Raw genomic sequence first — 14,325 nt, 5'->3', positions numbered from 1 at the left:
TGGCCTTATGTTGCTTGGAGTGATGCTCCACACTCGGCTTACCCTAGGACTCATTCCTGACTTCTAGTTTAAGGTTATGCATAGCCTAGTAGTGGCCTTACCCTCCAAAAAAACACAAGACTGTTCCTCTCTCCATTCTGATTGCAGCCTTTCCTGATGGAAATGACCTTCTATTTTATGTTCCACTACTCTCTTCTTTCCTTTCTATGAATTATTAACTGCACCATTTAATTTGACACTACGAAATTTACTGTCTTACATTGCATGGTGTTATCCACTACATTTAAACATTTTTTAAAACTGTATTCACTTGAGAGAAACAGACAGACAGAGATCCTGTCTCCACAATACCCACAAAGGTCCGAGCTGCACGTGGGTAAAATGTGGAGTCAGAAGCAAAGTGCAGGTCCCTCACATGGGTGGCAGGGGTCCAACCACTTGAGTCATCACCCACTGCCTCCCAGGGTTTCACCAACCAGGAAGCTGCAGTCAGCAGTGGAGACTCTGATAAGGGACGTTGGTGTTACAGCAAGCGTCTTAACTGCTACACCAAGTGCCTGCCCCATCTACTACATTTGTCTGTCTTAACATGCTTTGTATCCCTGATGAGAAGACTTATGAGTGACTCACACTAAGAGGTACAGTACTGATACTTAGCAGTAAAACTACCAGATAAGGCAGCGTGCCTCGTGTTTCCCTGGGTGTAACAGCAGGTAGAAAAGAGACAGCATCTCATCCAGGCTGGGGTCACAGGTTTCCTCAGTCCTTTCTCCAAAAAGACTTTGACACTTTCTACAAAAATGTCTGAAATGTCAGCCCAGAGTTACATCCAGAAAGTATAATGAATTTTAAGAAAGAGATTCATGGTTGCAGTCCTGCATTTAAAAAAAAAAAAAAATTGTCTTCTTTCCTTTGATTGCTAGTCACTGTCCTTAAGTATAGTTTTTAAAAATAGTGAAAGACCTTTGTGGCCAGAGAAGTATAAATATTTTCATTTCAGTGGGAGTTACGTAAGATCTAAGCTTAAATTGGTTGTTTTACCTCATTACATAGAAACTTTAAACCTCCCAGCAACTGCAGAGAATTGCCTGTGTTTTTCTCTCCCTGTTAGATGATCTTTATTGGCTGTATTTACTGTTAGCATGTTGTTTTGCTGTTTGTTTTTTCAGCTATTTGAATGACTTGGACAGAATAGCACAACCCAATTATATCCCAACTCAGCAAGACGTTCTCAGAACTAGAGTGAAAACTACAGGAATTGTTGAAACCCATTTTACTTTCAAAGATCTTCATTTTAAGTGAGTAGAATCAAAATATGATTTATAAATTTAGAAATATAAAGTTGTTTTGGAAATAAAAGGTATGATGGTAGACTTTTGTAACATAGGAATTACAGTCAGAAAACTCAGATGATTGAACAAAAGAATTTTGGGGTGAAAGAAGACAAAACAGAAGCATCTTCAGGAATAATATTTTTATTTAAGAAAAATAGCCTGGCAAATTCCCTTTGTCTATAGTTTTTTGCAATGATGCCAGTAAAGGTAGTTTTTGGCTTCTATTTCTAGATAGAAAATACTATAATACACTGTAGTGTATTTTGGAGGCATTGCCATTCATCTTTAGATAAAAAGGAGAGTTTTATTGTTAGAATATATGCTTGTTTTTGGAAATGTTTAAAAAGAAGGGTGCCTTTTAAAACTTTTTCATGAAAAATTTTACTTGAAACAAACTTATGGTTGCACTGTTTCATGTTACAAAGTGTTTGTTTAATTTGAAGTGTTCTTACTATGGACTTACTGAGGTCTGAGCAGAGAAGTACTGAGTTGTATCTTTCCAACATGGGAGTGGTCTTGGAGTTCATTTTGTCCAGTCTCCTCATTTTGTAATGAATGAAGCAGGCTGAAGATTGTATTTCATGCAAATTTCCAGAACTGCATAGAGAAAGAAGTGACAATTTTCAAGGTGTGAGGAAAACTGTTGGATTAGACACAAATATAGTATTTTATTTCCAGATTCTTGTATTATCTATACAACCCTTGCAGTCAGTTTAGTTTAATCCGTTTTTCCCTTTCAGGTCAACTGCATCTGGGTTTAGGTAGCATGACTTTTCTTCTGCTAAATGCTCTACTTATTTGATAAGTTTTCACCAATCAAAATTGCCATTCAGTATGCATTGTTATCCATCTGTTGACCAGTTAACTCTAGTTAGCAACAGCAAAATCATGCAAAAAGAGGTTCTATATTTCATATAAAGACATAGCAGTTGGGACTTGTGTTGTGGTACAGCAAGTTAAGTTGCCGTCTGCTGTACCGGCATACCATATGAGCATTGGTTCAAGTCCCAGCTGCTCCACTTCTGATCCAGCTCTCTGCTGATGCACCTGGGAAAGCAGCAGAAGATGACCCAAGTGCTTGGGCCAGTCACCCACATGGGAGACGTGAATGGAGTTTCAGGCTCCTAGGTTCCACTTGGGATTTGGGGAGTGATCCAGTGGATGGATATCTCTCTCCCTGGCTCTCCCTGTCTGTAACTCAGCCTTTCAAATAAATATATCTTTGAAAAAGAGGCAGTAGTATACATAAAGAAGATAATTAACATCACAGGACTTTCTACCAGAACAAAACTTCAGTGTCTCCATAGAAATCCCAGACCATTGTGGTGTGACTTGATCTTAAAAGATGCAGGTTAAAAGCACTTTACAGGTGTTATTCCAACTCATACCCGTCCTTAGCATTATTGTTTCTGCTCACTGAAACTAAGTAAAGGGGCCTGTGGAAGTTGTGTTTTTAAAAACCAGTAGCTTCTCATAACTTAAATTCATTTAAAATGCCTTTTTTCTTAAATGCTGGTCCAGCATCCAGCAGAAAGGACCCTGGTCACAAAGCCCTTGAACGGTCCTGAGGCCCTACTAAGAGGCAGCCCCTGCTTCAGGTAAACAGGCTCTTCACCCTGCATTAAAACCCACACAGTACCTAAGCCGTATAAAGATTCTTGGAAATAAAAATATATAAAAGAAAAATGCTAGAATTAAGTGAGTTGTAGTATTGTAGTTTTTTTTTTTAAACTTTTATTTAATAAATATAAATTTCCAAAGTACAACTTTTGGACAATAGCTGCTTTTTCCCCCATAACCTCCCACCCAAAACCATCCCATCTCCCATTCCCTCTCCCATCCCATTCTCCATCAAGATCCATTTTCAATTATGTTTATATACAGAAGATCTACTTAGTATTTACTAAGTAAAGATTTCAACAGTTTAGCTGGCGCCGTGGCTCAACAGGCTAATCCTCCACCTTGCGGCGCTGGCACACCAGGTTCTAGTCCCAGTCAGGGCGCCGGATTCTGTCCCGGTTGCCCCTATTCCAGGCCAGCTCTCTGTGGCCCGGGAGTGCAGTGGAGGATGGCCCAAGTCCTTGGGCCCTGCACCCCATGGGAGACCAGGAGAAGCTGGCTCCTGCCATCGGATCAGCGCAGTGCACCAGCCGCAGCGCGCCAGCCGCGGCGGCCATTGGAGGGTGAACCAATGGCAAAGGAAGACCTTTCTCTCTGTCTCTCTCTCTCTCACTGTCCACTCTGCCTGTCAAAAAAAAAAAAAAAAAAGATTTCAACAGTTTGCCCCCACACAGAAACACAAAATAGAGTACTGTTTTAGTAGTAGTTTTATGTTTAATTCACATAGTACAACACATTAAGGACAGAGATCCTACATGAGGAGTAAGTGTACAGTGACTCCTGTCATTGCTTTAAAAATTAACACTCTTATTTATGACGTCAGTAATCAGTGATCTAAGGTTCTTGTCATGAACTGCCAAGGCTATGGAAGCCTCTTGAGTTCACCACTATGATCTTATTTAGACAAGGCCATAGTCAAAGTGGAAGTTCTCTCCTCCCTTCAGAGAAGGGTACCTCCTTCTTTGATGGCCCGTTCTTTCCTCTGGGATCTCACTCACAGAGATCTTTCATTTAGGTCTTTTTTTTTTTTTTCCATGATATCTTGGCTTTCCATGCCTGCTATACTCTCATGGGCTCTTCAGCCAGATCTGAATGCCTTAAAGGCTGATTCTGAGGCCAGAGTGCTGTTTAGGACATCTGTCCTTCTATGAGTCTGCTGTGTATCCCACTTCCCATGTTGGATCCTTCTCTCTTTTTTAATTCTATCAGTTAGTATTAGCAGACAGTAGTCTTGTTTATGTGATCCCTTTGACACTTAATCTTATCATTATGATCAATTATGAACTGAAACTGTTCATTTTGACTAGTGAGATGGCATTGGTACATGCCATTTTGATGGGATTGAATTGGAATCCCCTGGCATGTTTCTAACTCTACCATTTGGGGCAAGTCCAACTGAGCATGTGCTGAACTATACATCTCTTCCCTCTCTTATTCCCACTCTTATATTTAACAGGGGTCACCTTTCAGTTAAATTTAAATGCCTAAGAATAATTGTGTGTTAATTAAAGAGTTCAACCAATGGTATTAAGTAGAACAAAATTATACTAAAAGGAATAAAATAGTAAATTGTTCCTTGACAGTCAATTTTTTTTTTTTTTTGACAGGCAGAGTGGACAGTGAGAGAGAGAGAGACAGAGAGAAAGGTCTTCCTTTGCTGTTGGTTCACCCCCCAATGGCCGCCACGGCTGGCGCGCTGTGGCCAGCGCACTGCCCTGATCCGAAGGCAGGAGCCAGGTGCTTCTCCTGGTTTCCCATGGGGTGCAGGGCCCAAGGACTTGGCCATCCTCCACTGCACTCCCAGGCTACAGCAGAGAGCTGGCCTGGAAGAGGAGCAACCGGGACAGAATCCGATGCCCCGACTGGGACTAGAACCCTGTGTGCCAGCGCCACAGGTGAAGGATTAGCCTATTGAGCCACGGTGCCAGCCCCTTGACAGTCAATTTTAAAGTTTTAAAGCTTTTTTTTTTAAAATAGGTATTTTAAAAATTTCTAACTGTACAAGATTGGAATTGATTTTAAGCAAGGTTGCATTCGCAGTTGTGCATGGGAAGGCATCAAAAGCCTTCTTGCACCTGCAGAACTTTGTAAGGTGGCTCCAGCTGAGCACACCCTAGTTGGCACTACAGGAATTCATTTTAGAAAAGGCACTGAGGGTCTCTTTTATTCTTTATAAAAATGTTCATGCTTTCTTATATTTTTCTAAGATTTCATTTTTAATAGCATGAGGAATCAGATCATTCTTTTTTTTTTTGTTTCTGATATATCTTTTCAATTATGTTTAGTGCTGGTTCTTAATTTCTCTGTAGAAATTCAGACTTCACAAAACTGTATATAACCCATTGGCTTATACTCTGCTGCATCCCTGCAGTACCAAAAATATTATAAATTAAGATTAAAAGCAAAACCAAAAAACTGTTAAATCATTCTGATTTGTCAAGAAAAGTAATTTATCTGCTTCTGCTTTGCAAGTAGAGGATGCTATGTTGCTACTGAAATTATTTTCTCTTTTCTCTCTTACTCTGATGAAAAGCTTTATAATTTGGGATAATCCTTCTAAGTAAGGCTTCAGTGTGAATTATGGATGAGACTTTGTTTCAGTTGACACCAATGCTCTGAAACAGTGATGATAATAAAGCAGAATTTCTAAACACATCTTGGAAAAAGGTTCCTAGTCAGAGATTAAAAGCAAACAATTATTAGCTCATCTCAGCAAGAAAGCCTACAGTTAAATAGATGCAATTCTTTTTGCTTCCATGCACATTTTAAGTATTATACATCTGTTACTACCGTTTGTCATTCATTTATCGATGATTCATATGATTGGATTTTTTTCAGAGAAATAAAATTTAGTTTCAATTTTCCATGGCTATTCTCCCCTATTCCCACTCCATCCCTCCAAAACTAAACCCAGCCCTGCTATCTTAAGTGAATATATGAGTAGTGGTCATGAATGGTGTACCTGGCAATATTTTCTTCATGCTTTCATGCATGGTACAGTTTTACAATGCTTTTAATTCTTTTTCCATTTTCATTCTCTTGTAAGCCCTGGTGAACTTTTTTTTCTGCTAATACTACATTTATTGAAATCATCTACCTCCTTTTATTTTGTTTATTACTGCTTCTAGAATATTAAATAACCAAACTTAGTATTCTGATTTCACATATAATATACTGTATCTGACCTGGGGATACTTGTTTATCTTAAAACTATAAAGTGATTTTACTTACAAGAAACTTCACTGTTGCAATGAGGCTTTAAAACATATTTCTTTTATAAGCCTACTGAACCTTAGTTTCTTGTGTTTTGTTTGCTTTGTTTTTCAAGACCGTGTTCTCAAAGCAAATGTAAAGGGTGAGTAATGCTCAGATAAGGGCTTACCTCTAACCAGTATTGTCAAAGAAGAAAATGCATGGAATTGAGGTTAGCAAGTGAGGATATAGGTTCCTGTATCACATAGCTGGGCAAACACATTATGATCCTTCAAAAGAGACTACTACAGTGTTGCTTGAAGAAACTTCAAGTGAATTATTGCCTATAAAATGCCATAAAGGTGAGAACTCTAAGTGCTGAAAAATAACAGTGCAAATGTTAAGTCAGTTATACGGGACTTCAGGCAGTCTGACTGTAAAGTTCACAGTTCATCATGGCTAGATGCACTCTTGAACATTTACTTCCAAACCATACTTTTTTTTTTTTAAGATTTATTTTTATTTTTTATTTGAAAGGTAGAGTTACGCAGAGGCAGAGGCAGAGGCAGAGAGAGAGGTCTTAACATCCACTGGTTCACTCCCCAAGTAGCTGCAACAGCCGGAGCTGTGCCTATCTGAATCCAGGAGCCAGGAGCTTCTTCTGGGTCTCCCACATGAGTTCACGGGCCCAAGCAGTTGGCAAGTAAAGCTGCTGCCTGCAGTGCTGGCATCCCATGTGGCGCCGGTTCGAGTCCTAGCTGCTCTACTTCCAATCCAGCTTTCTGCTATGGCCTGGGAAAGCAGTGGAAGATGACCTAAGTCCTTGGGCCTCTGCACCCTTGTGGGAGACCTGGATGGAGATCCAGACTCCTGATTTCAGACGGGCCATCTTTCACTGCTTTCCCAGGCCATTACAGAGAGCTGAATTGGAGGTGGAGCAGCCGGAGCTTGAACCTGCGCCCATATGGGATGCTGGCACTGGCAGCAGCTTTACCTGCTCCATAGCACCGGCCTCTAAACTCTACTTTTCACTTCCAGCCTCGACTTTTCACAGTTGTAGTTTTGCCATCCAGCAAATACTGAGATTCTGTCAACTTTCAACATGATCCTTCAGGAAGTTCATTAATCTTATTCAGTTTGGGTTCCTGGGTGAGGCCAAATTTTATAAGCCTCTGTGTATAGTTACTGTTCTGATTCCCTAAACTAAAGATAAACAGATTTCTCTGCAACTTCAGATAAACTTTCTCTTATTTTGTATTTGAATTCTGCTAAATTACTGTCATTGCTAATGCATGGTTCCAACCTTGCATTGATTTCTCTGCAACTTCAGATAACTAGCAGAAACACTGATTGGTATCACTGCTTTCATTTTCAATGACAAGGCAGATAAAGCACAGAGCATCACTTATTCTTCCACAGATACCTTAGAAACACCTCCATTACTTCAACTGGTATTTAAAATTTCAAACTTTTTTTAATAAACAAAAATATAGAATGTTCTCCTTCATATGAAAAGGTAGCACTTTTGATGAGCATCATTAGGAATGAATGTGAGTTTCCCTAAGGTTTTTTAGAGGGTACAGTGGACTGTGAGGGACGTCCTAAGGTATGCTAACTTAAACTGTTATCTGTCAGCACTGTGATCAAGACCAACTAGTACAAAGCTGGGTAGCCATATCTGGATGTTAAACTCATGCATTGCATATTGTGTTCTCATTATAATGCTACAGAAAAGGAAATTTCTCCTGTATTATAATAATTTCATATCAGAAAGAATGTTTTATCTCTGTATCCAGCAACAGTAAAGTTAGGAGAAGCACCTGGCTCCTGGCTTCGGATCAGCACAGTGCACTGGCCGCAGCACGCTGGCCACAGCGGCCATTGGGGGGTGAACCAATGGAAATGGAAGACCTTTCTCTCTCTCTCTCTCTCACTGTCCACTCTGCCTGTCAAAAAAAAAAAAAAAGTTAAACTGTGATTCTTTAACTACAATTAAATAACCCAAACAGAAACTACCCATAAACAGTTTTTTTTTTCATGCAAATTGTTGAATTCTTTAGTATAGAGTTGGTCTTCTGTGTATAAAGTTAACTGAAAATGAATCTTAGTGGAAAATGGGACTGGGAATGGGAGAGGGAGGAAAAAGAGGGGTGGGAATGTGTGTGGAAGGGTGGGTATGGGGGGAAGAATCACTATATTCCTAAAGTTGTACTTGTGAAATGCATGAAGTTTAATACAAACCTTAAGTAAAAGGTTTCTTTGGAAAAAAAAAAAACCTACTCATAAATGCCAAGTCACAGCTGATAATATGAATTCTTAAATTATAATAATATACTATTCCTTCATTTTGAACTTAATACCCATCATACAAACAATAAGTGAAATTATTCTCAGAAGTTAAATGAGACAAAAAGTTACAATGAGATGCACACAACCCAATCCATTACTTAAAAATTCTCCCTTCCACCCCACACTAGAACACAAGTCAGCCAGCTGTTTGCCATTTTATAACAAGGATTATCTTTTCTGTAGAGTGCAACAACTTGTTTTTCATGTCTGAAACCTCATTAAAAGTACCTGTAGCATTTACATACCTCCCAACACTGTTGGTGATGATACTTGCGTGGTCCAAGATAGTAGCTTTTCTTCTCCTCTCTCTTCTTCCTTCTGAGCTCTTAGCAGAATGGCCTGTAATGTCCACAATTCTACCAACTGTCTCTTCAGAACAATTGCCAGGTACTTCAGTATTCTTCCAGCTATTTTCCATGACCCAGTTGCAAAGCCACTTTCACATTTTTAGGCATATGTTGAAGTAGCACCTCTCTCTTGGCTCTCACATTTGTTTCTCTGCATTCTCCAGAGAAAAAGAACCGGTCAATTATGTTTGTTTCAAGGAATTGGCTCGTGTAACTGTGGAAGCCCTAGTTTGTAGGACAGGCTGGACGCCTTACACATGAGTGCTAGAAGGAATTTTGTTTCTGCCCTGGAAACCTCAGGTTTTACTCTTAAGGCCCTTTAGCTGATGGCATGTGGCCTATCCACAGGTACTGAGGACCAACTCATGACTTAAAGTAGGCTTATTGTAGATTTTTTTTTAAAAAGACTTACTTATTTACTTGAAAGAGTTACACAGAGAGAGAGGAAAGGCAGAGAGAGAGAGAAAGAGGTCTTCCATCCGCTGGTTCACTCCCCAGTTGGCCACAATGGCCGGAGCTGTGCCAATCCGAAGCCAGGAGCTTCTTCCAGGTCTCCCACGTGGGTGCAGGGGCCCAAGGACTTGGGCCATCTTCTACTGCTTTCCCAGGCCATAGCAGAGAGATGGATCAGAAGTGGAGCAGCCAGGTCTCGAACCGGAGCCCATATGGGATGCCGGCACTGCAGGCTGTAGCCCTAACTGCCACGCCACAGTGCTAACCCCTTATTGTAGATGTTAATCACATTCATGAAATACCTTCATGGCAGTACCTGGAGATTAAATAATGGCATGGTCAGCCAGCCAAGACAACACAAAATCAACCATCACAGAGAAAATGTCAAGTGGTCAGGTGGGATTGTTATTTTATATTGGGTAGACAGAGAGTAGATGACATTTGGTTGGAAAAGTTTCCTAAGATTAAGATATGTTATTTTTTTGGTAAAGTTACTTTTTCCCCCAAGTTTTGTTCCTAGGCAATTTAATAAATTGTTATCTAGTTAAAATAGTTTATTATCTTTTCTTCTTCTTTGGTCTGTGTTACTGACTGTCCTTTATGTATGCTATCCATTTTTACTTATCATGCAGTAGAATAATATAGCATACTTGAATGTACTGGTAAAGCTAAAATAAAGGCCACTTAAATGATGGAAAAAGTAACAGTAGTAGTTGATGTGCCTAGATTCGGTTTGTAGGCCAATAGTGCTCCGTAGGGAAAATTCTTTTTTGCCTGGGAATTAAATAGGGACTGTTTTAATTAGTGCACCATCTAGATAAATGGAGCCTTTAAAAATGTACCAGTTTGCATAGTGCTTCTGTTACATAAGCGATTATTTCTAGGTTGCACAATGTAATCTTTGTGGATTTTAACTTTTGCTTATCTTTATAATTCTTGTAAGAAAAAAACCCGTTGTTTTTATATTGTATGATTGTGTTATTACGTCATTCACTAACACAGAATGATTTACTATTGTATATTGTACAAAAACTGAATTTTTCATTCTCAGTTGCTAGGCTATTTATTTACTTCTTTATGTTTCAAATGTGCCATTTTTTTTTCTGTACCATGGGTTTACTTTTTTTGTGTTTTTTAAGATTTAATTCTTCATTTGAAAGGCAGAGTTACAGCAAGAGAATGAGAGAGAGAGAGAGAAAGAGGAGGAAAGAGAGAGAGAGAGGTCTTCCATCTACTGGGTCACTCCCCAAATGGCCATAATGACCAGGGCTGGGCCACCCTGAAGTCAGGAGCCTGGAATTCCATCCAGGTCTCCCACATGGATGACAGGACCCTAGATACTTGGGCCATTGCCTGCTTTCCCAGACGCAGGGAGCTGGATGGGAAGTGGAGCAGCCAGAACTCAAACTGGTGCTCTCATGGGGATGCTGGTGTCACAAGCAGTGGCTTTACCCACTGTGGCACGACGCAGTCTCCCCACAATTGTCCTTTTGTAACAAAACCCTTTGCCACTACGTGGATGTAATTTAGTTGTCCTGTACTTTCTTACCTGGAATGGGCTGTCCTTTATCTCCAAGTCCTCTGAGAGAAAACGTTTTGTAATAGGAAGAGGGGAGCCCCTCCTCTGCCTGCAGTGCTCCCTGACTTTGAATGTGCACTCTTCGGTGTTTGCGATGCCCACTGGCTTCTTGTGACGCCTCTGTGTGTACACACAGTGCAGTCCATTCATTTGCATGTGCTTTCATGTTCTGTTAACGTTCTCATGTTAACGAATGTCTTGTGTTTCCAGGATGTTTCTGTTTAGAGGTATCCTCCCTTCAATCAAAAAATTTCCCCACTTGAGAAAACCAATCTGTGACATTCTTTTCTTCCTAAAAAGTCTTTTTCTCCTTTTTTTTTTTTTTTCTTTCTTCCCATCTAGCTATTTGGAGCTTCTGTTGTGGCCTCACTGCACTCCTTGGGCCTTCAGAATGTATGACTCACGTCAGCTCCTTGTGTTTCCCCTTCCAGAATGTTTGATGTGGGAGGACAGAGGTCTGAACGGAAGAAGTGGATCCACTGCTTCGAGGGAGTGACTGCTATCATCTTCTGTGTGGCGCTGAGTGACTACGACCTGGTCCTGGCTGAAGACGAAGAGATGGCAAGTAGAGCCCCTCACCGGGGTGGGGCATGAAACCAGTGAGAGGGACGTGCTTCGAGAATTTTTTCTGAGAAATTCTTGTTGCGTGCCTGAATTATTTGAAGTTCCCATCGCTTTCCACTGACTTTTCTGCTTGCATCATTCAAGAGAAATCTGGTAAAGAAGCACAGATGGGGCTTGAAAAAGAGGAGACGATGGAGAGTCCATCTCATCCTGCCCTCTGCCAACTGTGCCTTTCCTGCATCTGCCGTCTGCATCCCGAGTGAAAATAAAGCCAGCCCACAGTCGTCCAGGGCTCATTTTTCATCATGTTTCCCTTCCACCATTGTAGTGATTTTTGTTACACATAGGTTATGCTATACTGCTGCCATGTCATTTTCTTGTATGTTTGAATGCAGAAAAAAATTTTTAAATATAAATTTAAAATTCTCAATCGTTTTTAATTAGCTTCAGTACAAAATGGGAACAGGGATAGATAGAAATGTGAATTTTATATTTTAAAAATCAGGCTGTGCAGTCAGTGAAATGCAACACTACACATTTGTTTTTCTTATATAAAAGCTATTAAATATATCAGTGCCCTGTAAAAAACACTGTTTCTTTATTTGGGAGACACAGACAGAGAGCAAGCTCTCATCCATTGCTTTGCTCCTCAAAGGCTCGCAACAGCCAGGATTGGTCCAGGGCAAAGCTGGAGCTGAAAACTCAATCCCACGTTCCCATATGGCAGGCAGGGACCCACCTGCTTGAACCATCACCCCTGCTTCCCAGGGTGTGCGTTAGCAGGAAGCTGGAACTGGAACAGAGCTGGGGCTTGAGCTCAGACTCTCCCATATGGAAAGTGGGTGTGTCTTTCCCGCTAGGCCAAATGCCTACCCCTTAGTGCTCTTGTTTTGGGAAACAAACAAACAAAAATAACCTATTTTATTTTATTTGAGAGAGAGAGACATCTATCTTTTGGATCACTCTCAAAATGCATGCAACAGCCAGGGCTGGGCCAGGCCAAAGCAGGTGCCTGAAGCTCAATCCAGGTCTCCCATGTGGGTGGTAGGGTCCCAAGTACTTGACCCATCACCAGCTGCCTCCAAGAGTACGCAACAGCAGAAGCTGGATTGTAGGCAGAGGAGCCAGGCTTCAAACTAGGCCCCATGGTATGGGATGGTAGTATCCAAGGCATCATCTTAACCACAGTATCAGTTGCCCACCCTCCTTGGTTTCCTTTTCAGCACAGGTCCTTTAAGAGCAGGAAACTGGAACTAGAAGTCTTCTTTGCTAATATTTAATGTGGTGGGCTCATTGGGTTTCAAAGTATACTTGTCTTAAAATGGCAGAAATGTATTTTTGTGGTCCATGACCTATTATTCATCTGAATAAGCTTTTATTATATTTGTTATTTTTTTAAATAGTCCTCTAAATCTTTGCTATTAGGGATGATGTGACTTCATTTTGTATTACAGAATCGAATGCATGAAAGCATGAAATTGTTCGACAGCATATGTAACAACAAATGGTTTACAGATACGTCCATCATACTTTTTCTAAACAAGAAGGACCTCTTCGAAGAAAAAATAAAAAAGAGCCCTCTCACTATTTGCTATCCAGAATATGCAGGTATTTTACTTTTTGGTAAATAACTTAGCAAGTCATATATTTCATAGTGAAGCATCCCCTAAGGCAAAATTGGGTTGTTGATTTGAGTCTCTTGGCTTGGTAATTCTTCATATTCCTTCTGGGTAATTATTTATCAAACTCTGAGTTACTTAAGATGTGAAAGTGATTATTGAAAATAACATCCCTTTTAAGGAAAAGCTGTCAAAAGTGCTTTTCCGTGGCAACTCCAAGTCTTCAAAAATTTAAACATTGTTGACCAGCTTAACAGAGCTCATATCAGGTAATGTGTGACACACAAGGCCTGCTCACTGTCTAATCTCCAAGGCATTCACACTATTAAAGGAACCATGGCCCTGCCACACACTACTACAAAGGAGCACACACATGATTGTGAGGGGAGAAATGAGGCAGGACTCAGTGAAACCACAGATTTCTCCAGATATTCAGGAAAGATTTCACAAAAGATCTCAACTTTGGGAACCAGACTATTCATGGCCCTTAAGTTTACTGCCCTGGAAGATTCCCTTGAGTGAGGAAAGTTGTTCTGAAGTACATTCCTGGGTTGGCCATAATTAACTCTTGGTCTTGAATATAGCAGTGAACTTGCCCTGTTCTTAATAATACCCCGGCTCTGAAATCAAGAACTTGGCTGCAACATTGGTTTTAGTGTAGGTTAGCCCCTTGGAGCCCCACATGGGCTGCTGCTGAATGCGGGTACCTGGAATTGAAGGACTCACTACCCTTCATGCCTTTCCACTCGTCTCTCACTACAACAGAGTCATTCTACTTTTGTGGGTTTGACATACTAGATTTCTCAATAAGATTTTATTTTAGAAAAGTGAACTCTGCCTTAAAAGGAGAACAACATATTGCTCCTCAGCCTTTTGGCTAAGATCAAGTGTAAAAGGAGAACAAACAGGAACCAGCACTGTGGTGTAGTGGGCTAAGGCTCCGCCTATGGTGCCAGCATTCCATATGGGTGCTGGTTTTATACTGGCTGCTCCTCTTCCAATCCAGTTCTCTGCTGTGGCCAGCTTCTTGATGATGTCCTGGGAAAGAAGTAGAATATGGCCCAAGTGCTTGGGCCCCTGCACCCGCATGGGAGACCCAGAAAAAGCTCTTGACTTCTGGCTTTGGATTAGGCCAGCTCCAGCTGTTTGTGCCATTTGGAGAACGAACCAGCAGATGGATTATCCTTCTCTCTCCCTCCCTCTGTAACTCTACCTCTCAAATGAATGAATAAAACCTTAAAAAAAGAAAAAAAAAGCAGTGATGCTGT

General features: G+C 40.6%; 1 protein-coding gene across 1 annotated transcript in view; it reads left to right on the top strand.

Moving 5' to 3' along the window:
* Positions 1–14,325, top strand: part of GNAI1 (G protein subunit alpha i1) — a 109,652-nt gene that overhangs the window by 87,153 nt on the left and 8,174 nt on the right. The window contains exons 5-7 of the mRNA XM_062210778.1: positions 1,170–1,298; positions 11,306–11,435; positions 12,893–13,046. Coding sequence (XP_062066762.1) covers positions 1,170–1,298; positions 11,306–11,435; positions 12,893–13,046 — 413 coding nt within the window. The remainder of the gene's footprint in view (positions 1–1,169; positions 1,299–11,305; positions 11,436–12,892; positions 13,047–14,325) is intronic.

The sequence above is a fragment of the Lepus europaeus genome, chromosome 1 (assembly GCF_033115175.1).
Source record: "Lepus europaeus isolate LE1 chromosome 1, mLepTim1.pri, whole genome shotgun sequence".
NCBI classification, from domain to species: domain Eukaryota; kingdom Metazoa; phylum Chordata; class Mammalia; order Lagomorpha; family Leporidae; genus Lepus; species Lepus europaeus.
Note: the sequence above shows the minus strand (reverse complement) of the source record. Positions and strands in the feature narration are given on the sequence as shown.